At 41.0% G+C, this 23367-nt stretch overlaps 1 protein-coding gene across 2 annotated transcripts in view; it reads right to left on the bottom strand.

Annotated features, from left to right (window-relative positions):
• Nucleotides 1-423: 423 nt before the first annotated feature.
• LOC306982942 (protein PHTF2) overlaps nucleotides 424-23367 on the bottom strand; it is a 99652-nt gene continuing 76708 nt past the window's right edge. The window contains exons 8-21 of one of the 2 annotated variants that reach the window (XM_079582593.1): nucleotides 21553-21714; nucleotides 18309-18540; nucleotides 16224-16361; nucleotides 15909-16065; nucleotides 14332-14402; nucleotides 14124-14252; nucleotides 12012-12097; nucleotides 11736-11928; nucleotides 5846-5977; nucleotides 5679-5765; nucleotides 3804-3959; nucleotides 3623-3718; nucleotides 1891-2016; nucleotides 424-582 (exon numbers count right to left, since the gene is read on the bottom strand). In XM_079582593.1, coding sequence (XP_079438719.1) covers nucleotides 562-582; nucleotides 1891-2016; nucleotides 3623-3718; nucleotides 3804-3959; nucleotides 5679-5765; nucleotides 5846-5977; nucleotides 11736-11928; nucleotides 12012-12097; nucleotides 14124-14252; nucleotides 14332-14402; nucleotides 15909-16065; nucleotides 16224-16361; nucleotides 18309-18540; nucleotides 21553-21714 — 1786 coding nt within the window. In that variant the 3' untranslated portion in view covers nucleotides 424-561. The remainder of the gene's footprint in view (nucleotides 583-1890; nucleotides 2017-3622; nucleotides 3719-3803; nucleotides 3960-5678; nucleotides 5766-5845; nucleotides 5978-11735; nucleotides 11929-12011; nucleotides 12098-14123; nucleotides 14253-14331; nucleotides 14403-15908; nucleotides 16066-16223; nucleotides 16362-18308; nucleotides 18541-21552; nucleotides 21715-23367) is intronic. The other variant, XM_079582594.1, reaches the window with a different exon arrangement.

Below are 23367 nucleotides of genomic sequence, written 5' to 3'. Positions count from 1 at the left end.
ATATATGGGCGATTCCAGAGATGCCGTCTTTATCTATACAAAATACGTGAATATTTGTGAATGAATACACGTGGGCTGTAGTTACTTCCTGGATGTCTCCAGGTCGCAAGTGGACAAGGCGTCACAATTAAAGTATTGTACAGGGAAACTTTCGTCTTTTTTTACACTGACACCTTAGAGAAGATTTCCTGTTTGCTGCCCTACATCTCTGAGGGAATGTGAACACAACCCATTATTTGACTCATGAAAGCAACAAAATTGTACTTAGAAAAAAAATTAAATAATGTTCAGCGTTTTAAAAAAAACAAAACATGAAATGATAAAATAGAATGGTTTAACAAATCTTGGGAAAACGTCAAAACGACCCAGAGCTGCACATATAAAAAATCTTCATTTAATAATAATAATAAGAATTTTAAACGGAAGTAGACGTTTGTTTGTGCAGTGAACAAATACATTAAAAAGAAGCTACAATTGAAATAAACCTAAGAAACACTGCCGGGTAAATAAATAAGTGTTGAATTGCACAAAGTGTGAACACGAGCGCCAAAGGTCAGTCTGTCACGATTTGATCTTCCACAGCTGCAACACACAGGCAAGATCACAGTCAGTTCACACAGTTCTGCGTTCAGTATATTTTATTTTACATATCTTTAGTGCTTTCATGGTGGAGTCTCATGGTACAGCTTTCTCACTGGGCAAAAAATTAGGCAATTCAATTAACAGACTTCACCTTGGGCTGCATTCTATTAGGGAAAAAAGCTATAACAGGAATAAACTCTTGACCTTCAACAACAACAAAAAAAAAATTAATGACAATTTAATGACTGAACTAAGTGATTAGTTCAGTCATTAAAACTTGAAGACTTGAACTTTATCGAATCAGGACAAAAACAGGGCATCCCCAAACCTACGCCCTGGCATTAGTTTCTGAAGCCAAATAATTTACGCACTTAAATATTCTTTGACCATGTGCCATCTCTGGTTAAAACGAAACATTTTCAAGTGCAGACGCAGACCCTGGATGAACTGCAGAGAGCAGCAACTCAGGTGGGGGAAACTGTCCACAGAACAACTATTAGTCGTAATTGCACTAATCTGTCCTTTATGACAGAGTGGCATTGTTGAAAGAAAACCAAAATAAATCCTGTTTTCTGTTTGCAAAAATGGTTTGTTCTAGCCACTCTGTCATAAAGGCCAGATTTGTGCAGAGTACGACGAATAGTTGTTCTGTGGACAGTTTCCCCCACCTGAGTTGTAGCTCTCTGCACTTCATCCAGGGTCATCATAGGCTTCTTGGTAACAGCTCTGGTCAGTGCTGTCCTTGTTCGGTCAGTAAGTTTAGGAGGACGGGTCTTGGTAGGTTTGCAGTGATGCCAGACTCTTTCCATTCCTGCATGGTGTATTTAACTCTACTTTGAGAGATGTTCTATAACCTAACCCAGCTTTATACTTCTCAATAACTTGATCCCGGACCTGTCTATTGTGGAGCAGAAGCATCATGAAGTCAAAGAACACACCAGTCTCTTAACAGACCTCTGAGACCATCTCAGAGCAGCTGTATATGAACTGACATTAGATTACACACAGGTAGACTCTATTTAGCCATTAGGTCAACATGTGATCATTCAGAAATCATCAGGAAACTTCTGAAGGCAAATGTTTGCACTAAAAAGGAAAAGGGGGGAGGTACTTATGCAGCCCACTGTTGAGCTGTTTAGTCTCCGTGTCCATTCTGCTCACTACGTTTCAGGATGCATTGTAGGACATTTTGAGAGCTATACTTTCTCCTCTCTGGATATTCGGACACTGCTACAAAACAGCATCATCTCTACAATGTGCATTATATAGGAAATATTGTGGACATTCGGACACAGCTACAGTTTGTACCTTGAGGTTGAACCCGAGCAGGTCTGAGATGACTCCGGACACCGCGGACAGAATGACCACCTGAGTGATGTTGTACAGCAGAGGGTTCATGGTGAGGCCGTACAGGCGGAACGGACTGTCCAGCTCCTGCAGGACGACAGGCGTGGGGTTAAGACGCAGAACTTCAATAACGTGTGAGGCACAGAACAGGGCCCGATATGTAAGCTGGACACGCGCACAGGAGGATCCGCTATGGGTCAATGTGTCGGCCATGTTAACTCACAATATCTCTGGAATAAAACGTGATGGAGACGTTTTATGCATGGTTTAACCTCTTAAACACATTTTCTCCAGTTTGGCTTTACTCAAATCTAAAAGCTTCTGGAAAAATGAATCCAGTGTTAATTTTGACAGCATATTTTAATTTAGTTTTAGTCTTAGTCTTTTGATGAAAATGTAATTCAATTTTAGTCTAGTTTTAGTCGACTAAAATTGCAAGTAAATTTAGTCGACTAAATTTAAGACCAATTTAGTCGACTTTGCATTGATCATATTCATTATAATCATATTTAATCTTGTTCCTCTGCTTCATGGAGCTGCTCCACATGAACAAAGTTCAGAGCTGATCCTTTGGCAGTGAATTTAAACGATATGAGGCTCTTTCAGACGGTCAATAGAAGTTTGGATAATTTTAGTCTCTCCTTTTCATTTTTATTTAGTCTTATTTTAGTCGACTAAAATATCTGGACATTTTAGTCATAGTTTTAGTCTCACGAAAAACTTTTAATTTAGTTTTAGTCCAATTTTAGTCGTCAAAAAAAACACTGACTAAAATTAAGACTAAATATTTTAGTCGACGAAATTAACACTGGATGAATCAAACAAAAAACAAGGATGAAAACGGAACTAAAATGTGACAAAAAAGCAACGAAAATGTGAAGAAAAAGAGACAAAAAAATGTGAAGAAAAAGAGACTAAAAAGTGAAGAAAAAAAAAGACAAAAAAGTGAAGAAAAAGAGACAGAAAAAGCAAATGAGACAAAAAGCTGAAGTAAAAGACAAAAATGTGAAGAAAAAGACAAAAATGGGATGAAAAAGAGACAAAAAGCTGAAGTAAAAGAGACAAAAATGTGAAGAAAAAGACAAAAATGGGATGAAAAAGAGACAAAAAGCTGAAGTAAAAGAGACAAAAATGTGATGAAAGACAAAAAAAATGATGAAAAAGAAAAAAACTGTAGAAAAAGAGACAAAAAAGTGATGAAAGAGACAAAAATGTGATGAAAAGGAGAAAAAAACGGAAGAAAAAGAGACAAAAAACTGAAGAAAAAGAGAAAAATGGGATGAAAAAGAGAAAAAAAACGAAGAAAAAGAGACAAAAAAAGTGATGAAAAAGAGACAAAAATGTAACAACGTCTAATAAGTGACGACAACATGGCAACAACACGGAAAAAGATCCATTTACATCGGTTTTGTAGGTCTTAGCTTTCAAATGAGGCATCGTACATTGGGTAAAGCCACACTGGAGAAAATGCACTCGGTTAAGGCGGGGGGGTAAGAGGTTAAAATGAGCTCTCCCTGAGTCCCTGAGTTACGGAGATTTGGGTCAAAAACTGCATCAATTAGGGGCAAAATATTGAGCATAAACACAGAAGGTTTAATAAATCAGTATTCGTGTTGGCCTTTCAAACTCCCGTCATAAAAGTCGAGTGTCTTGAGCTCTGGAGGAGATGCGCGATAGAGTTTTTTGTTCACACCTTGAGGAGTTTTGTGGCCAGTTTGAGAACGTTGTTGACCAGCGTCAGGTCCTCCTTTTTGTTTGGTTTCTTCTCCATCTTCAGGTACAGGTTTATCTGGAGAGCACAGGTCCATAAGTTTGATACAACAAAAGAGCTGGATCCGTCTCCTTTCGTCTGCTGACTGAGGAGGACGCGGTACCTGTTCCGTCAGCAGGATGGACGTGTTGCTGTACTTCTTGCTGGTCTCGGAGCCCAGGGTCACGAAGCGCAGCAGGAACAGAGTGAGGCTGGAGCACCAGATCACCAGCTCCCAGTTATAGTGACATTCCAGGAAGGTCTCGTGGACGTGCAGCAGCTGCAGGAGATGAAGCGTGGAGTTTAGACCTGAGATTAACTTCAAATGTTATAGAGCTTCACTTTTGGAATAGAAGGACATTTGATATTTTGCATGTGATAAAAAGAGCACTGTAAAGTGGGTATGGGCTTAGAAACATGTATTTTTTTGAGAAGTCTGTTGTTTCTCTGTCTGAGAATTTTTTTTAATTCTAAAACATTTGCGATGTTGGTCAATAAAAGGACTTCCAGCCATAAGATGAATGTGACAGGTTTATGAATCCAATCACTTCTAAAGGATAAACCGTTTCAACAATTGTCAGTTTTCTTAATGGAGATTTCTTTCAAAAACTGTTTGGCCACTACCCTCCATCTGAGACTGCGACATCATCACATTCCAGGACGCGAACCTATTGCTGGGTTTCATGTGACATCACAGCGTTCTAAAGGTCTATATATATATATACAGGTGGGAGCAGGTAAAATGATTTTGTTTTTGAGGAGCTTTTTGGTGTTGTGAGAGATCATGGACCCAGTCAATGATAATAATGATTATTTTTGTAATTCCTAAATGTTTTTTTTAGACACGACAGTACTTGTGCAAGTGTAATGCAGTTAATAGGAACAACTGGCTCCTGCCCCACATAGATACAGACGGCATCTCGTCATAGAAGGGGGCGTGGCTTTGCCAAGGGGGAAAATAGAATCTTCTGGGAAACACAATTCACACTTTTTTGCCGTTTTCTGGTGGAATATGAACTTATTTATCACATCCATATCAGGTCCATATGGATGTTTATTCACAGCAGATTGTTCAGTAGAAGCGAAAAAACGGCAGTCGTAGCTAGTGTTAGCTAGCGTTAGCATTAGCTCGATGCTAACTTGAAGCATCATGTTAGCATTCTCTGTTATTTATGTATTTATGGGCTGTTGAACCACTTTGCTCCTCTCCATGTCTTTGTATCTGTATTTAGTAGAAAACGATATTCATAATTCAGCATTTGTTAAAGTAGTTTTTGAATAATTACAGAAAGTTTAGATTTTTCTCCATTGTTTCCCCCTCAACTGTTTTCAAACATGACCATATATGGGCGATTTGCGTCCGTATCTATGGCAGTGTTACATCATCGCATTCTAGAACCTGAAAACCACCAATAGGTTTTTTAAGTGATGATGTCATCATTCCACTTCCGGGTCCAACAGAACTCTAAAATCTGCTAAATCCCATTATAGAGAATAATCAGCTGTAGAGCCGATAACAAGGCTCATTTTAAACATCTGATCACAGAAATATTACTTTTACTACTTACTTTCTTGAGTAAGTATTTTCTTATCAAGTTATTTGTTCCATACACAATGAAGACATATTTTAAATCTGAAAAATTGCTGAAAATATGTATGTTTTATCTAAATGACCTGTCCCGACCTCCAGGTTGAGAACCACTAATCTACGGAACTGAACAGTTTGGACCCGAAGGTAGTTTATTATTATTGTATGTGATGTCACACTTAACAAAAATATGGGAAGTGAGTCAAACTGCTGTGGGACTTTACCTCTATTTATGTCACTTTCTGTCATATGTCAATAAAAAACACTTTTCTTTCAACATTTCTTCATTAAAATTGCTGCTTCACTGAAATTAAATGATGATTATGACTTATTATCATAAAGCATTAGAACCTGTGACATGCACTTTAACTCTGCCCTCTGCTGGATGAGAGTGGGAGTGCAGCGGTTTACCTGAGCGCAGCAGATGAACACCACAGACAGAGTGAGCAGAAAGGCAGAGGAAATGATCACATCCACGGAGCGCTGAGGGCCCCGTCTCTGCAAGCCAACAACGCCGGGGTTAAGGGTCAACGCTTCAGCCGTGTGAAACCAAACAGTGACAGGAAAACTCTGCTTACCTTGAGGTAGGAGCGCAGCGACAGCCACATCTTAATGTTCTGGACCTTCTTTAGTCTGAAATGTGGCACTTCGGACTTCCTGGCTCTGCGCGCCGAAGTCAGGTGACCAAACAGCTTCGCGAACAGCAACCTCTGAAACGTCCGCAAAACGAGAAAACTGAACACACGAAGGTGAGTTAACTTCTAACACATTGGACACAATTTTTGCTGAAACATAGTTAAAGGGGGGTATTATGCAAAATCGACGTTTTCAAGCTTTACATCATGTTATGTCATTCCCTCATTAAAAACATGCCTGAAGTGTTGCCTTGGCACATTCATGTATTTGTGAGTAATCTGTAAAAACTCTGATGGCAGCCATTTTAGGGATAGGTTTGCCTGAGTCCTCCTAGGAACGCCCCCACCTCCTGGAGACGCCTCCGAGCTTTCGTCACCAGCCGAGTAACCAACCACTGCTCCTCAACAGAACCCCCTCCCCACTGATGCCACAGACAGCGTGTGGAGGGGGCGTGTCGGAAAGGGTCAGAGGTTCTTAAAGAGACAGAGGCCTATTTCAAGACATTCACTGCAGCCATTTTGAGAGAGCAATTTTATACAAGGCAGTTATTCTAATTTACTGCATTTACAGACCAACAGAAGGTTTCGTCATCATTGTACACTGCGTTCCAAATTCTAATGCAAATTGTATTTTGTGTCAAAAAGGTAAAAAAAATAATAATAATTAATGAAACTTGTGGATGGTATCGTATCTCGGGGCTCTATGAATCACTGACATTAATCTCAGAGACCTGGGATGATTAGTTTTCAGGTTAAGCCCAGTTAAGGGAAAAACTACTGAAAAAGGGTGTTCCACTTTATTATGCAGATCATCATTTTCAAGCAATATGGGAAAGAAAAAGGGTCTCTCTGCTGATGAAAAGCGTGAAATTGTTGAATGCCTTGGTCTAGGTATGAAAACCTTCGATATTTCATGAAAGATTAAGAATAATCATCATACAGATAAGAGATTTGTGGATGATTCAGAGCACACTCCGGTTTGTGCAGATAAAGGCACAATATGGACGGTTTCTGAGAGACAAACACATCAGATTTGGAGAACAGATGCCACAAAGCAGCATCAGGTATTTGAAGCTGTTAGGTGCCTCTGGAGTCTCCCGAACATCAAGGTGTAGGACCCTCCAAAGGCTGCAGTTGTACATAAACCTTCTATCCGGGCCTCCCCTAAACTGTTAATTGAATGTTCATGAACAGAAACGGCTGCAACCGGCTGAGAAATACATGAGGACTCATTTTCAAACAGTCTTGTTCACTGATGAGGCCGTGTAACTCTGGATGGTCAAATCAATGGAGTAGTGGATGGTTGGTGATTGGCCACAATGTCCGAACAAGGCTGTGATGTCAGTAAGGAGGGGGCAGAGTCATGCTTTGGGCCAGAATCCCGGTGAGAGAGCTGGTCAGCCCCTTTCGGCCCTTTTAGGCTCCCTGAAGGTGTGAAAATTACCTTTGAAAAATATGTGAAGTTTCTGACTGACAAGTGTCTTCTATGCTACAAAAAGAAGAGCTGCGCTTTCCCGAACAAGATCATCTTCATCATGATAACGCACATTAGTGATGCGCGGGTCAGGGTTTTTTTCAACCCGCGGGTCCCGCATTTGGAGCAGGTTCTAACCCGACCCGGCCCGCCCCGCAACGTTGTTCTATTTTTTACAGCCCGCCCCGCCCCGCACCCGCAACCATTAAAAATTACGCGTTACAAATGATCCGTATGAACAGCACCGGCGTGTCAGCCCCTCGCGCGCGCGCGCTCTCGCTCTCTCTCTCTCTCCGAAGAGCGCTGGGCAAGAGGGAGAGAGGAAGAGAGCAGAGGTCGGCCTAACGCAAAGTCACACAGTCACACATACGGTGGAAAATAGGACACGTTAGCTCCACAAAAGCGTTCTCTGGATCACAAGCTGCAAAACGCTGCTTGTTTTATGAAAATCCGACGTATATTTACGCCAAAAACCTGTTGTAAAGACGACGGAATAAGTTGTGAATGAATTGAATGAATGCGCGTACGGAGGCATACAGTGCCCGCGACCGGCATTTGTTGACCCGCCCCAACCCGCCCCGCGCTCAAAGGAGAATTTCACGACCCGACCCGACCCGAACCGCGGTCAGACCGCGGGGCCCGCGGTGGAACCCGCAACCCGCGCATCACTAACGCACATTGTCCTGCTGTAAAGAATACCTCTGCATCACTGGCTGCTATGGGCATAAAAGGAGAGAAACTCGTGATGTGGACCCCCTCCTCCCCTGACCTCAACCCTGTTGAGAACCTTTGGAGCCTCAACAAAAAAAAACTTCTATGAGGGTGGGAGGCAGTTTTCATCCAAACGGCAGCTCTGGGAGGTTATTCTGACATCCAAGCAGAAACTGTCCAAAAACTCACAAGTTTAATGGATTTAAGAATGTTGAAGCTGCTTCACACAAGGGCTCCTATGTTAAAGGAATAGGCCACCGTTTTTACATACTAAAATATGTTCTTACCTCACTTTAGACGTGTTAATATATCCCCGTCTGGTCTTTGTCCGTGCGCTCTGTCACGCAAACGGAGCACATACGCAGCCTCTCCCACTCCTAAAGGTTATTGACGGAAGTGAGCGGGGAAGTCTTTAGGAGTTACTGCGCGGACGTTTTACTCCTCGTATCATTACGCCTCACAATATAGTCCCCCTTTTTATTTGCTTATAAAATCGACATGTTACATTTCTGTGTAAATATACTTCGCATGAAAACACTTCACGTAACTTTATTTAAATAGGGAACACGTGGAAGAGCTTGGTAGCTTCTATCGTGAGCTTTTTCGGAGCTATGTGACATGTGGGAGAGGCTGCGTATGTGCTCCGTTTGCGTGACAGAGCGCACGGACAAAGACCAGACGGGGATATATTAACACGTCTAAAGTGAGGTAAGAACATATTTTAGTATGTAAAAACGGTGGCCTATTCCTTTAAAATATAACTTGACCTGTTAATATTTTTTTTTGATTGAAATAGCTTTTGATTTCAGTAAATATGACCTCCTAATGCTACAAATTCAACAAATGACCACTTTTAGTTAATTACAAGCTTTAAAATGTTTTGAAACGATGAGTTGCATAATAATTTGGAACAGTGGATTTTGAGGTTTTTACTATATTTATTTTTGAAAAAAATACTGTTATCACTTGGAGATTTTTTCAACCACATTTAATTGATCCTCTACCAGTTAAAGACTTGAAAATTATGCTGACTCTCATTTGAGTTGACAATTTAGAAAATCTTAGAAAAATGTAATTTGCATAATAATTTGGAACGCAGTGTAGTGTGGTATAGACTGATGCTATGTGATTGAAAAAAGCATAATACCGCCTCTTTAAGATTTTGCGGGAAAAATGTTCCCAGCTTTCTTTAGTTTGACCATTTTTGTGACGTTTATAGGAAGTGACAACCATGTTATGTCAATGGGAAATGAGTCAAACTGCTGTTCCTCTATCTATGTCACTTCCTGTCAGTAGCTTAAAGGGGCTAGATGCAAGTCAGCCATTTTATACTCACTACTGCCACCTCAGGTCATATGCGTAACTGCAGCTTCTATATTAAGCTCGTGCATGACGGCACTTCAGACCCGAAATGACAACTTTTTGAGTGACAGTGCAGGATTTTAGAGGCAGTTGTGGTGAACAGGTCTGAGCTCATTCTACACATTAGGACATGGCTGGAACATTTTTTAACTCTGTATAGTCCCTTTAACCCTAGAACACTATTGCCGGGTGGCTTTTACTCGAGCAAATACATTTACGTGATTTTCATTATGCTGCGTTTATCCTAATCCAAAACACACTTTCTCCTACAGGCCCATGTTTGCAATAGTGATAGGTAGGTCAGGGTTAGTGTATTTAATCAAGTAATCTTGCCCCTTTCAGAGTTGACATTCAGGGCTGCCACATTTACTTTGCTTCAACTCCAGCTTTGCTCCTGTCGCAGAGTTCGGTGTCTCTGGCCTCACAGTGAGTGAGTAACACACAGTTATTTTAGTCAGCTGCTCATTTATACCCATTCAAAATATGACACATTAGTTTCTCTCTCCTGTTTGTGCCGAGGACACTGAGCCTGAACCAGGGAAGTCTCACATATCCCAGGAATGGGTCGACCAAAAACCAAGTTTCCATCTTCATTATTTTAATTTTTTGGGAATTTTTTGTTCCCAAATTCCTCATGATGCTTTTCTTTCATTTTGCTAGACATGACACAGTTTAATATAAAAGAACACTACTTAAATGTGTCATGTATCGTCATGTATTGACATATTTTAATGACAAGTACTTTTTATCTCGGGTAAAATCACCCGGCGTTAGTGATGCTGCTTTAAATTTGAGCGATAATGTTCTAGGGTTAAAAATTATTAGAAAAATAACCTTTCTGCCCAACATTTCTTCATTATTCATAATTATTACCCACAACAAATGTTATCCATCAATAGGCTGCGTTCACGTGACATCACAACATTCTAAAGAGCCAAGGTGGCAAGCAACTGATGGTAACTATGGTAACTGACAAAATGCATATTTTTATGTCTTTGTTTTTTGGCTCATATCTAATAATAATGCCTTACACTTGTAATGCGCTTTACAAGCCTGTATTAACAAGTTTCTCAAAGCGCTACATTGTCGTCATTATTCATTCACTCCATACTCGGTGGTGATAAGCTACTGTTGTAGCCACAGCTGCCCTGGGGTAGACTGACGGAAGCGAGGCAACCAGTCTGCGCCATCGGCCCCTCCGACCACCACCAACCACTCACTCACACACCACATTCACCCCAGGCTTCCTGGTGTTACCAAACGGTCTCCCATCCAAGTACCGACCAGGCCCTTCCCTGCTTAGCTTCCAAGATCTGACGGGATTGGGCATAGCAAAGGCGGTATAATCTCAGTCATTACTGGAGGAATCCACATGAAAAACTCACAAAGTTCATTATCTCTGTCAGCACATATGAACTAATGTCCAATTATTTTCTCAGAAAAACGTCAGAAAGTGGTGACAATATGCGAAAACATGACCGTGATGTTGTCCAATAGAAAGGACTTTGAGACATAAAAATAATATCAAAGGTTTGTGAATCCAATCACGATCAAATACGATGAGGAAAAACGTTTGTCAATTTTCGTTTAGGAGATTTCTTACAAAAACTGCATTTCTCCCATAGAGTTGTATTGGCCCCGCCCTCCACCTGACATTATGACATCATCACATTATAAATCGTGAACGCCACCTACTAGTCATATTTTCAAAAGCATTAAAAGCTGTCATGTGCACTTTTTTAACAAGGTTTACATTGTTATTTGGTTTTAAGGCGAGACACTGCAGGTGAAGAGTGAAAATATTTAAAAATATCCATTTGAAATGTTGCTGTAGATTAATTACTTAATCACTTAATTTTTGTGTATTTTCAGGTATATTTTGAACTTACAGAGTCCAAAACCATCTAAAACTGTGTGTGTACTGCCCCCTCATGGCTAAAAAGTAGATGCTTTTTGGTGGCAGTTTGTGTAAAAGTAGAACTCCAGGAGAAGGAACTCAACTGTGTTATCACTGAGGATAAGGGGAAATATTTGGGGTAATTTGAAAACATTCTGTGTTTGTAATAGAGTTAAAGCAACAAAACGTAAGATTCTCCACAGAGCCCACGTCTCTCCTTATCCACACCACAAATGTAAGCCTAATTACAGCGCCATCTTGGTCGCCTTAAACCTCGATGTCTTCACCTGCAGCGTCTCGCCGTGAAAAGGGGAAATAGTTTTGGGGAAATGCGAGATCTGTGAGAAATGGCGGCGTCTTCTCAGCTCATTTACCCACGTCCCCCTCACCTGTTTGTACGTCCGCTCTGCCACACTGAGCAGGAAGAAGAAGAGCCATATGAGGCAGACGCGCACCAGGAAGCTGAGCGTAACCATGGTGATGATGAGCGCGTCCGAGCCCGAGCCGACGCCGAACGCCACGGACAGAAACTCGCTTCCCGAAAGAGAGGTCAGCTGGTCCAAGTCTCTGTACTGGACCAGTCTGAGAGAGAGGGGGACAGAGAGAGAGAGACTTTGAGGATGTTTTCAAAAAACAGTCGACTACACCAGCTGTTAGTCATGTACCTGTAGGCGAAGGGCGTGAGGCCCAGAGTCGTGGACACAAGGTTCCCAAACACCTGATATCCGATGCCTGGAGTGTGCATGTTCACCTGCAAACACAAACCAAACTTAGAGGGAGGGACTATACGGAGTTTAAAAATGTTCCTCCCCCTACATGTTCCAGCCATGTCCTAATGTGTAGATTGAGCTCAGACCTGTTCACCACAACTGCCTCTAAAATCCTGCACTGTCACTCAGAAAGGTGTTCATTCGGGTCTGAAGTGCCGTCATGCATGAGCTTAATATATAAGCTGCAGTTGTATGTATGACCTGAGTGAGTATAAAATGGCAAACTTGCATCTAGCCCCTTTAAAAAGCTGCTTTTTTCAGGACCATTTTGGACTCTCAAAGTAAACTAATCCACCAAACCTCCTACTTTGGTCACTACTTTTTACTTGTACTCGAGTAAAATTACCACAAAGTAAAAGTAAAAAAAAACTGCCTTTTTGCCTTAGAGGGGAAGCTATCGATCATTTAACAGCTCAAGCTACAGGTAAGCAGCTAATGTGAGCACCTTTCCACCGTAATGATTTATATTCAAGTAGTTTTTTCATGAAAAAACCCCAAAACGTGTTGTGTTTAGTTTTAAAGGAACAGGCCACCGTTTTTACATACGGAGATATGTTCTTACCTGAGCTTAGACGAGTTCATTTGTACCTGTCTGGTCTTCACTCACGTAAACACAGCACAGACAGCGTTAGCATTTAGCCTCCTCTCCACTATAGCTCCAAACGAGGTCATGATAGAAGCCAAGCTCTTCCATGTTTTCCCTATTTACATATGGTTACGTGAAGTGTTAAACTACAAAAGTATAATTACACAACATTAAACAATGTGGATTTTCTAAGCAGATCAAAGGGGGAACTATATTGTAAGGCTTAATAATACCAGGAATAGTTCGAAATCCGTGCAGTAATATCTTCACTTTACTGTGTGGACGCCAAACTGCTCCTGGTATTATTACCCCTTACAATATAGTTCCCCCTTTAATCTGCTTAGAAAATCCACATTGTTTAATTTTGTGTAATTATACTTTGTAGTGTAACACTTCACATAACAGCTTGCCACCACTGAGTGTGGAGTGAATGAATATTGACTACTATGTAGTACTATGAGGAACTTGTGACACAGGCTTGCAAAGTGCAATACAAGGTCTGGATTTTCATACATAGGCACTAAGAAATGGAATGAGCTCCCTTCAGAAATTGATTGCAGAACCTTTACTAAAGAAGTAAAGGACTGGTTTATGGAAAACCAGAGCTGCGAGCATTATCTCCAAATGATGTTATTAAACTGTAAGTAAAATGTATATTATGATTATGGACTTTTATGATTAGGACACAATATGCAAGGGTAAGAATATTGTTGTGTTTTTTACATGTGATGGTGATGATGGTGATGATGATGATGATGATGAGGATGATGAGGATGATGAGGATGAAATGTTATAAGAGACTGAGTGATCTGTTATGGATGTGATGCTGATGAATGACTGCACTGTATATTTATGACACTTTCCCCCCAAGGACTACAGATGGAAATTAGCTTGAGAAGCTACAGTCTGGTACGGTCATCTTTGCTCTCGAGCATAACGTAATTGTACACTGTCCTGACAAATAAATGAATGAATAAATACATAAATATTTAAATAGGGAAAACGTGGAAGAGCTTGGTAGCTTCTATCTTGACCTTGTTTGGAGCTATAGAGAGGAGAGGAAAAGAGGCTAAATGCTAACGCCGTCTGTGCTGTGTTTACGTGACTGAGGGCACGGGTGAAGACCAGACAGGTACAAATGAACTCGTCTAAGCTCAGGTAAGAACACATCTCAGTATGTAAAAACGGTGGCCTGTTCCTTTAAGACCTGTCGCTGTCGGCTGTTCTCCTGCAAGTCTCACAATGCATTATGGTCTATATTGGCCTGTCTAGTGAATTTGAGTGCTCTACTTGTCTCTCTCTAGACAATCGGACATCATTAAAAGAGTGCCCAATTCACCCCCTCTCAGAACACTAACCAGCTACTATATTTTTCCCTCGTTTTTCTAAGTGACGGAGAGCTTGAGCCTATTGGCACTGACTTTGTTCATGATCATGCCGCTGATCTCCAGGACGGACATGTCGGCCTTCTTGCACTCATTCCCCTCCCACACGATGGCGCTCACTCGCTCCAGCCCGGGGTTTGAGCTGTGCAGCCAGGGCACGTGACCCTGCAGAGAAACACGGGAGAAGGTTCATTCACGCCATGACGTCACATAGTTTCCAAAAGTCCTGAGCTGAGAGACAGACCTGGTGGAAAGGGTCGTCTCTGTACTCCTTTTTGGACGGTCCACACACAGGGGTCCCGGCTCCTTCTCCCTCTGCCAAAAATACGTTTTTACTGTTAAATACTGTCAAATATTTCTGAACTGTCATACATATGAACCTATCTGCTATCTTCGTACAAATGTCTGCTTTCACAATATACTCAGCTACAGGGCCAACATCAGCATTTGAATCTCAAAAAACCCCAAAACACATTAAATGGATATTTCAGGGCTCATTTCCTAGTTGTCCAGAGTGTTGATAATTTCTGGAGATTTTTTTTTGTAATCCATGCAGTTAACCATATAAATGTCTGTGTCCATAAGAGTAATTTGAACCATTTTGCATTTAAAATAACTTTATTTGAGCAGCATTAGCTTCGTGGTTGTATAAGCTACGCAGCGGCGGAGTGATCTGCTAGAAAATAGTCCCTCAAAATGTGATCATTCATGTGACGCAAGGTCAGTTATATTCCAAAAATTATTCTATCGACACAGACATTTATATGGTTTGGTGTTATAAGTGATTTTCCTCAGGTGCTCTGTGGAGTGGGTCACACTGTTTTTAATGCAGGCTAGCTGATACCATAGAAATGTGCTAGCCTCGCACTAGCCTAGCACCACAAAACTCTTCAAATATAAGAACTGCATGAATTACAAAAAAAATATCTCCAGAAATCAACAACACTCTGGATAACGAGGAAATGAGGCCCTATGTCAAAAATCCTGAAATATCCCTTTAAGGCTAAAATAGCCGATATTTTCAGCAACAAAATCTAAATAATGGATAGACCCAGATTTGAATTGATGGTTTTATTTTATTGATATAAGTAATAAAGAGGAAATTCTGGGTCTTGTTTAGTTTTTGACTAAGCTAATCATAAGTATATAATGATGAAAACACTCGCCATAGCTTCACGACCTTGGCTGGGTACCGTTCATTTTGTCCCTATTTTTCAATTTTTTCCCCCTATTTGTTCTCATTTTCTGATTTTTTACCCCTCTTTATGCTCATTTGTTATTTGTAATATTTTCCCACATTTTTTCTCATTTTTTTTTCCTGATTTTTGCCACAATTTCTCCCAATCTTCCCCCATTTTTAACACATTTCTAACACATTTTTTAACACATTGGAAATGAACCCGTAAATTTGCAGATCTTCCACACATTATTCTTCTGTTTTCTGTTTCTAGACGACAAATACTTTATCTGAAAAAGTATCGGGAAAAGTATCGTTCAGATATCTGTATCGAAAACCAAGTAAATACTGGTATCGATTTTTTTTCTTACGGTACCCAGCCCTATTCACGACAGCTGCTCTAACTTTTTTTCCCTTAACTTTTTTCTCTATATTGAAACAGCTGCGCAGCAAAGGGGAGCCAGAAGAGGAGGGGGTGGGAGGAGCTTATTGGGAGACTAAATGAAAATAGCAGAAGTAGAAAGTAAGTACTGGATATTTTGTTTCAGCCGTTTTAGATCAATATTGCATTTTTTAACGAACAAAATGTTAATATCTGGCTGAAACACTATCGAATCATTTCTCAGAGGGAACATTAGTCGAACCTGTCTCGGAGGTGCAGGATGACCTGCACTCCGCACAGTGCAGGAAGTCCTCCCACAGCAGGTCCTCGGTCTCGGACTCGTGCCGGGTGCTCTCCGAGTCCTGGGTCCTCAGGCTGGAGCAGCGAGAACTGCAGCTGGTCCCAGACTTCGGCACGTCCTGCAGAAAGAAGATACAGAGGCTACGTTTGTTCTTTTCTACATAAATCGCAAGAAAGATGAGTGGAAATATGCAGGATTGAGAAAGAAGCATCCGTAATCCAAAAACAACGACAAAAACACGTAACAAAAAAATAAAAGCGTAACTGAATCGCTTACCTCATTGTAGTGTTTCTTGTAGTGGTGGGAGGTCTTGCGGTTTCGGAGCGTGCACTCACTGCTGTTCATTCCCCTCCGGAGGGCGCTGTACGACACCTCAGGGTCCTCCTCGCTGGACGCCTCGTCAGACGCCGGCTCCTGTTCAATAAGACGGGCCATGAGTGACTGTGAATTTAACAGCTAAAGGTTCAACCGTGTATTCACCAACTCCCTGATATACTGATCATGAAGACTGACTGATGCAGCCAAGCTAAGTAACAGGAGTTAGAAGGCACAATTACGGTGTGTCTCCACGGCTTACGCTCAAACTTGCTAACATCAGCTGAAGTTGTGCCAACAGCGGCTAAATGCTATCATGGGCAAAAATCCCCTTTTCCAATGATGATCTTGTGAAGGATCTGGTATGACCTGCCTGTTTTAGTGAGGGCTGTCCTCTCTCCTCAGGCCACTCAGAGCCCAGCAGTCTGTTTATGTCACATTAGTATCAGTTCAGAGTGCTTTAACACAGGCTTGAGCTCGGTCCCAAAACTTGGGCCTTGCTGACCCAGGTTTGGCCAGAGGAAACACTCCAACTACACGGTGGACCTGGCACTGGCCTAGGCAGAAAGTGCCAGTGGAAAAGGGGTATTAGCAGGCCTGACAAAAACCCCTGAATATAAACCGCAGATATGTTTTCGAAAAGCAAACGTGGCCACACCACCTTGTGAATGTCCGATCTCTTCAGATCTGGGAAGGAACAGGCCTGGTTCATATCTGGATAGAAGACTGTGAGGGAAGACTGCAGTCTGTGTGGGTGTTGTGTGAGTGGTTGGTTGGTGGTGGTTGAAGCAGATGTTTGTATCTGTGCTTCTGTCTGTCAATCCCAATGTAGCAGTGGCTACAGGAAGCTTGGTTCCACGGAGTATGGATGAAGGACTGCCCTTTGTAAAATTGTCCTTTTGTCTGAGCAGTGGAAGTAAGCATGGATATTTTACTACACTTGAAAATATGGTAAAATGCTTTTTAATATTTTCGGTTTATAATTTTTGGATACATTTTCAAATTTAAAGTGTGTGTTTTATGTCCCTGAGCTACCACACGACTGATTGGCTGCTATTGTTCTTGTGAACTCTTATTTATTTATTTTTTATTGAAAAGTCTATGGAGAATTTGACTTCCAGCACCATCAACCAGGCGGACTGATTTACTTAGCAGTTTAGGGACTATTTTTATTTTATTTATAGGTTTATTTGGTAAGTAGCCTTCAGCTAATTTCCATCTGTCATCCCCCATGCACACTCTCAAACACACTGCCTATTGTACCTGTTTTTAGTGGTAGGGGAAACCGGAGTACCTGGAGGAAACCTATGCAGACACGGGGAGAACATGCAAACTCCACACAGAAAGGAACTACTAATAGATACTGTAGGTGTTTTAACGCTGTTGAATAAAAGTGCAGACTATTTTACCAATTTTATACACTCCTGTACTTCAAGCACTTTCAGAAAATGAGCAAAAAGGTTCATCATTGTTCCTCTGTTTTGTTTCCTCGCTGAGAAGGAGGCTCGAAGGCAGGGGTGTCAGACATACAAGATTATTTAATCCGGCCCCTGCCCCATAGAGCATAACTCTGTAGCCCATTCCTGTGCGGAGTTGTATATAAGTTATAATAACCAGAATGCTCATTCTGGCCACTAGGGGGCATTAAATTTAAAAAAAGGAAAGAGTTCCACAGGTGTCCAGCAGAGGGCACTGACATAATAAGAGCTCAGGATATGAACAACACATTATATAGCCACGTGGTAAATGGACAGTCTGCCCCAGGGCGGCTGTGGCTACAATAACAGCTTGCCACCACTGAGTGTGGAGTGAATGAATATTGACTACTATGTAGTACTATGAGGAACTTGTGACACAGGCTTGCAAAGTGCAATACAAGAGTGTAAACTGTTGTTATTAATGAAGCTACAGTTAAGTTGGGGCTTTGACCAAATCACTATTATATGCGGCCCGTGACCCAAAATGAGTTTGACGCCCCTGTTCTACGGACTTTGGACGTTCGGAGCCACCGTTGTTGAAGCGTGCAGGTCCAGTCCAGTGTATTACCTTGTTGGGGGTGGGCATCATCAGCCCGTTGCTGCGCGGCGGCGTGTGGGCGTGAGTGGGCGGGCAGTGCGGGTTCCAGCACGCCTCCTCGACTCTCAGCAGCGAATCACAGGCCGGCTCCGGCAGCTGAAGCCCCTCCTCACTGCTCCGATTGGTCACCCTGCCGTCCAACGACACGTAACCATTGTCTGTCTCTGTGGACTTGTCGATGGAGAGCTTAGACTTCTTAGATCTGAGGTGAAGGAGGTCCAGGAGGGAGAGGACGAGGAGGAGCGAGGAAGAGCGCAGGTTTGAAGAGAGACAGTGAGGAGAAACGATGAACAATGTGTCTTCAGTGCTCTATAAACACTATGCATTCACAATGTAATATGTCCTGGGCTGGGCAATAGAGCACATCAACCAATAACTGTGTTTCATGTCACACTGTGAGCGTTCTGCTGAACTCTTAAACTGACAAACTCTTTTTCTTTTGCAGAGGATTTATTTGTAAATAATAAACCTGCTGCACAAGTTAAAACCCAATACAAAATCAATCAGATGCATAATTGCTCAAAGTGTTTTGATTTTCATTCCTTTGTTTGTGTCTGATTGTCATATTGCTCAGCCCCATAATGTCCACATGGTGAAACAGCAACACATGTAACATGTCTGTGTTTGTTCTAGAATGCATGTTTATATCAAATTAACAGAGTTCCCAAGAGAACTAAACTATAAACTGAAATCATCAAGGAGACACACACTAAACTTTGGGAAAGGGTTTCTGGTTTTGAAGTAAAGTTCTCATTCATATTCCTTTAAGCTTTTAGAGAAAAAAATACAAGAACTGAAGCAGCAACGAGGTAAATCTTCATCATGAAACACACGATTTGGAATTATATATTCAAGCCATTTGGATGAAAAAGAAAAGAAAAGATAATATTCACAGTGCTTCTGTTATGTGTTGATTTTGAATTTTTCCAAAAAGTCTATGTGGAAAATGAACATGAATTTTACTTCCAAAACCTGAAGTCTTCATCCTCTATTGCACCAATTCAGATCAGTCTAAAAATATAAACATTTCAATCCATGTACATACACTAGGACAAGTGGGGAACCCTGAATTTAGAGTGAGAATATAAATATAGTAATACAAGTAAATTAGGAGTAAAAATAGATTTGGTCAGAAGAAAAAGGAGAGTTTAGTGCAGATCCCTGAGCTCTAGTTATTGTTAGTAGCACAGAAAGATTATTTTCTAATCCATGCATCGGAATATTGTTCTATTGATGTCCAGAACTGCAAAATCCACATCTGTCACACCTTTTAACTCACTGTCAATAAAAGTTCACAGTTAGTTCATACAATGAAAACAATACACATGTATTGTTTTTTCTACAGTGAAAAGCTGCCAGCACAAAATCAGGAAAGTATGTCATGATTTAGAAAAAGAGTAAGGATCAGGTAGAATGATGCACCTCATGTGATGCAGTAATAGTAGTTTTTGTGATTTAAAGTGCATATGACAGGTTTTCATCTTTTTGTACAGGACAGCTCAGGGGAAGGCGGTGAAGAGCGGGGGGGCGGGACTTAGAACGCTCATATCGAACATATTGAATCGAAGAGGATGTCGATGAATCGTTGCATTCCGAGTAACAATATATCAATTTTGACATATCGTGATATTTCGTAGCACAAAACTTTTGATGACAATATATTGCATGCAAATTAATGACCGGCATCATGCATGTTAATGAGGCAGCAGAGCTTCACTGCTTTCAGTCAGTAGAAGCTAATAATGGTGAAAAACACAGTCAGGACAGTAGAGGGCAGCAAACACTGTCACACAAACACATCACTGCTAATGATTTTTACATATTCATGAATAACATTAACTTATAGATTAATTCTTTCCTTTTGGAAACAGGTGTTCGGTGTTGTTTGGTGGTCTTGTTTATTTAAAGGTGCATAATTGACCTTTTTGTGACCCAATGCTAGCCTGGCTAACACCAGACTAAAATCACAAGTGATATTTAGTCTGGGGACCACCAATTCATTTTCTCGTAAGAGAGGTGTGGTTTACGATCGTCCATAGCCGTTTATTGGGCGCTACGAATGTCTATCATGCGTCTGCACGTAGCCACAGCCAATCGTATCATCGTATGAGATGACGTATGACGTACCCACTGTAAACTTTTGAGCTAAGCTATTTAGAACAAGGTCTAAAGCTTGATCGAAAAATACCATCGTGTCTGCTGCTGTCATGTTGGATCCGTGAATAAACTTTTTTTTTATCCGAAAATAGACTACAAGCTTCCGTATATGGAATAGCGCTTCATCATCTTGCCCTCCCTCCTCGTTCTGTGATTGGTTCCCAAATCCATGCGAAAATTTCGGCCATGGTCCCCAAATGATTCGAGTGCACACAGCAGTCTGGCGTTAGCCAGGTTAACCCAATGCCTGTATGAGTGGTCAACATGGAGCCTTTACTTTTGATCACGGAGGCTTCTACAGACGCTTCTGGATCAATTCTTCATGGTCTGTCAGCAGTAAAAACTTTTAAGAGAAAGTTTCATAATCGACCTTTAAATGTAAATGAAGAGATGCCACTGATGCTAGTCAATCAATCGGTTCATTTTCAGGCGGCTCCTAAGAAAAGTTGTTTATAAATGTAAAAAATATTTATATATAATTGCAGTATCAGCATATCATAAGCGTATTGTGACAGTGATCCCCACCCCTAGTTATGTCTAAGTGTAACAAACAACACAACCTTAAGCCCTAATGTACAGTACGGTTGCATGGCAACACTTAAGGATTGTTTACATCTTCTCACCCTGAGCCCATTTCTAATAAGGAAGTAAAATAACAAACATTTTCAAACAAGGGAAAACTCTGACTCAGACGTTGATCTTAAATATAAAGGTGTTAATTGCGTTTTGGGGCGATGGGTCAGTTTAACCCGTCACATGCACTTTAAAGAACGTTCCATATTAATAAATATATTGTGTAGCCAAAATCCACGAGTCATTTTGTGTGACAGGATCGTGATGTTGCAGCTATGAAAGACATCATTCAAGCTGGGAAATGGCTGGGACTCAGTTTGTGGCACCAGCAAAACATTTCAACTCTCAATTTCAATAATCCGCAGTGAATACTTTTGGTTTTCTTGCGTTTTTAAGCTGTGGATTTTGATCTTCCCGAACTGAGCCCCAGCCATATCCTTGGACACGATAAATCATTTTGGAGAAAGGAAACAAAAATACACACCCAGCTTTACAGATATCATGCCAGAAATCGTGGAAGAGAGAGCCCAGGCTGTATGCTGTGCTGGCGGAGTGGGAGTGTGGCGCCCCCTCCTGTGTGTGATCGGTAGTGCTAGACCCGTCGCCTTCCCTATGCGCCTCCATCTGAGAGGCCTTCCTCAACTTCCTTCAGTGTTGGAGGAGAATACAAGAGAGAAGCTTAGAGCGAGCTGGAAACTACAGCACCAGTCAAAGCCGTGTGAGTGATGAGACCAGCCTCGCACACTATTCATAGTTTTCACATCGCTCGGAGGTCAGACACCGGTGACGCGCTGTATACATGGCTCTCACTTGGAGGAGGGAAGAAAAGCCTTTAGCCATCTGAGTCCGTTCCTACAAATGTGCACATTTTAATAGCCGTGAAATCCCAGACTTGCTCAAATTTAATATTCTATCCCCAAATGGCCAATAAAATTAATCTGAATCTGAATCTGCAAGTTAGGACCGAACGCTGCTTTTCCTTTTTATTTCCATGGCAGTAACCATAGTGATACACTGTTAACATTATAGCCACATAACTGCGAGTAGACATGTTTTAGACACGTGACAACTCGTCTCAAGTCGGAAAAAAAACACAGTAGAGTTCGGGACATAATGTTATTAATTCAGTGTTAGCGTTCCACCATTGGGAACCTGTAACCTGCCGTCTTCCCTGATCAGTGGGTTTGGGTTAGCTAACCCTAATCAGGGTTAAGAACGGCAAATGTAATGTAAGTTTCACTCACACATTTCTAAAAATAGAAACTAGAAGGTCTTGGCTTTCAAATTAGGCATCACACTGGCATATAGGCTGTAAACTCTCCAGTCAATACGCTTTGAGATTTGGATGTAAATAATTGTTAATCCTAATCCTAAGGAGGCAGTTAAGTGATTAACATTAACCAAAAGAATGGTGAAGTCAGGACCTATATCAAAGTATGGCGAGGTATAGCACTTATATAATTTCTCCCGTTTCTCCATTATTATCTTCATAAGTGAGGTTTAGAGGCATCGCGTCATAGAAGGGGGGGAAAATAGAATATTTTGGGAAACACAATTTTTCACTCTTTTTAGCCTTTTTATGGTGGAATATGAACTTATTTACCACATAAATAAAGTGTAAATCGGGCCCATATGGATGTTTATTCACAGATTGTTCAGTGGAAGTGGAAAAAACAGCCGTCGTAAATAACCTGAAGCACCATGTTAGCATTCTCCGTTATTTATGTATTTATGGGCTGTTGAACCACTTTGCTCCTCCCCATGTCTTTGTATCTTTATTTAGTAGAAAACTATATTCATAATTCAGCATTTGTTAAAGTAGTTTTGGAATAATTAGAGAAAGTTTTGATTTTTTTCTCCAAATTGTTTTCCCCTTACCTGTTTCAAACATGACCATATATGGGCGATTCCACAGATGTCGTCTGTATCTATATGATGAATTAGCAACCCTACAAAAAATCTGAAATTTTACGCAATATGATTTAGCATTTAGTTCAGAGGCCTCTTTAATACTGTTATTCTAATCTGAAGCTAAATTGCAAAAGAAATCATTACATTCATTAATGATGTCTAACTAGGGTTGAAAACAGCTGAAAACATCTGGATCATTCATAATTTGCGATGTTTGATGGCTAATGTTAACGGCTATAGGAAAAATACATTGAGCAGGCTAACACACGCTGAAAAGAGTGCCTAATTGGTGTCCGCATGCGTTAGGATCGAACGACACTCCTTTTTATTTCTATGGGCAGGTAAGAATTATGGTAACTATGGCAACTGTCAAAATGCTGATTTTTTT

The sequence above is a fragment of the Gobius niger genome, assembly GCF_951799975.1.
Source record: "Gobius niger genome assembly, chromosome: 2".
NCBI lineage: Eukaryota > Metazoa > Chordata > Actinopteri > Gobiiformes > Gobiidae > Gobius > Gobius niger.
The sequence above is the reverse complement of the archived record's forward strand: the minus strand, read 5'-3'. Positions and strand labels throughout refer to the sequence as shown.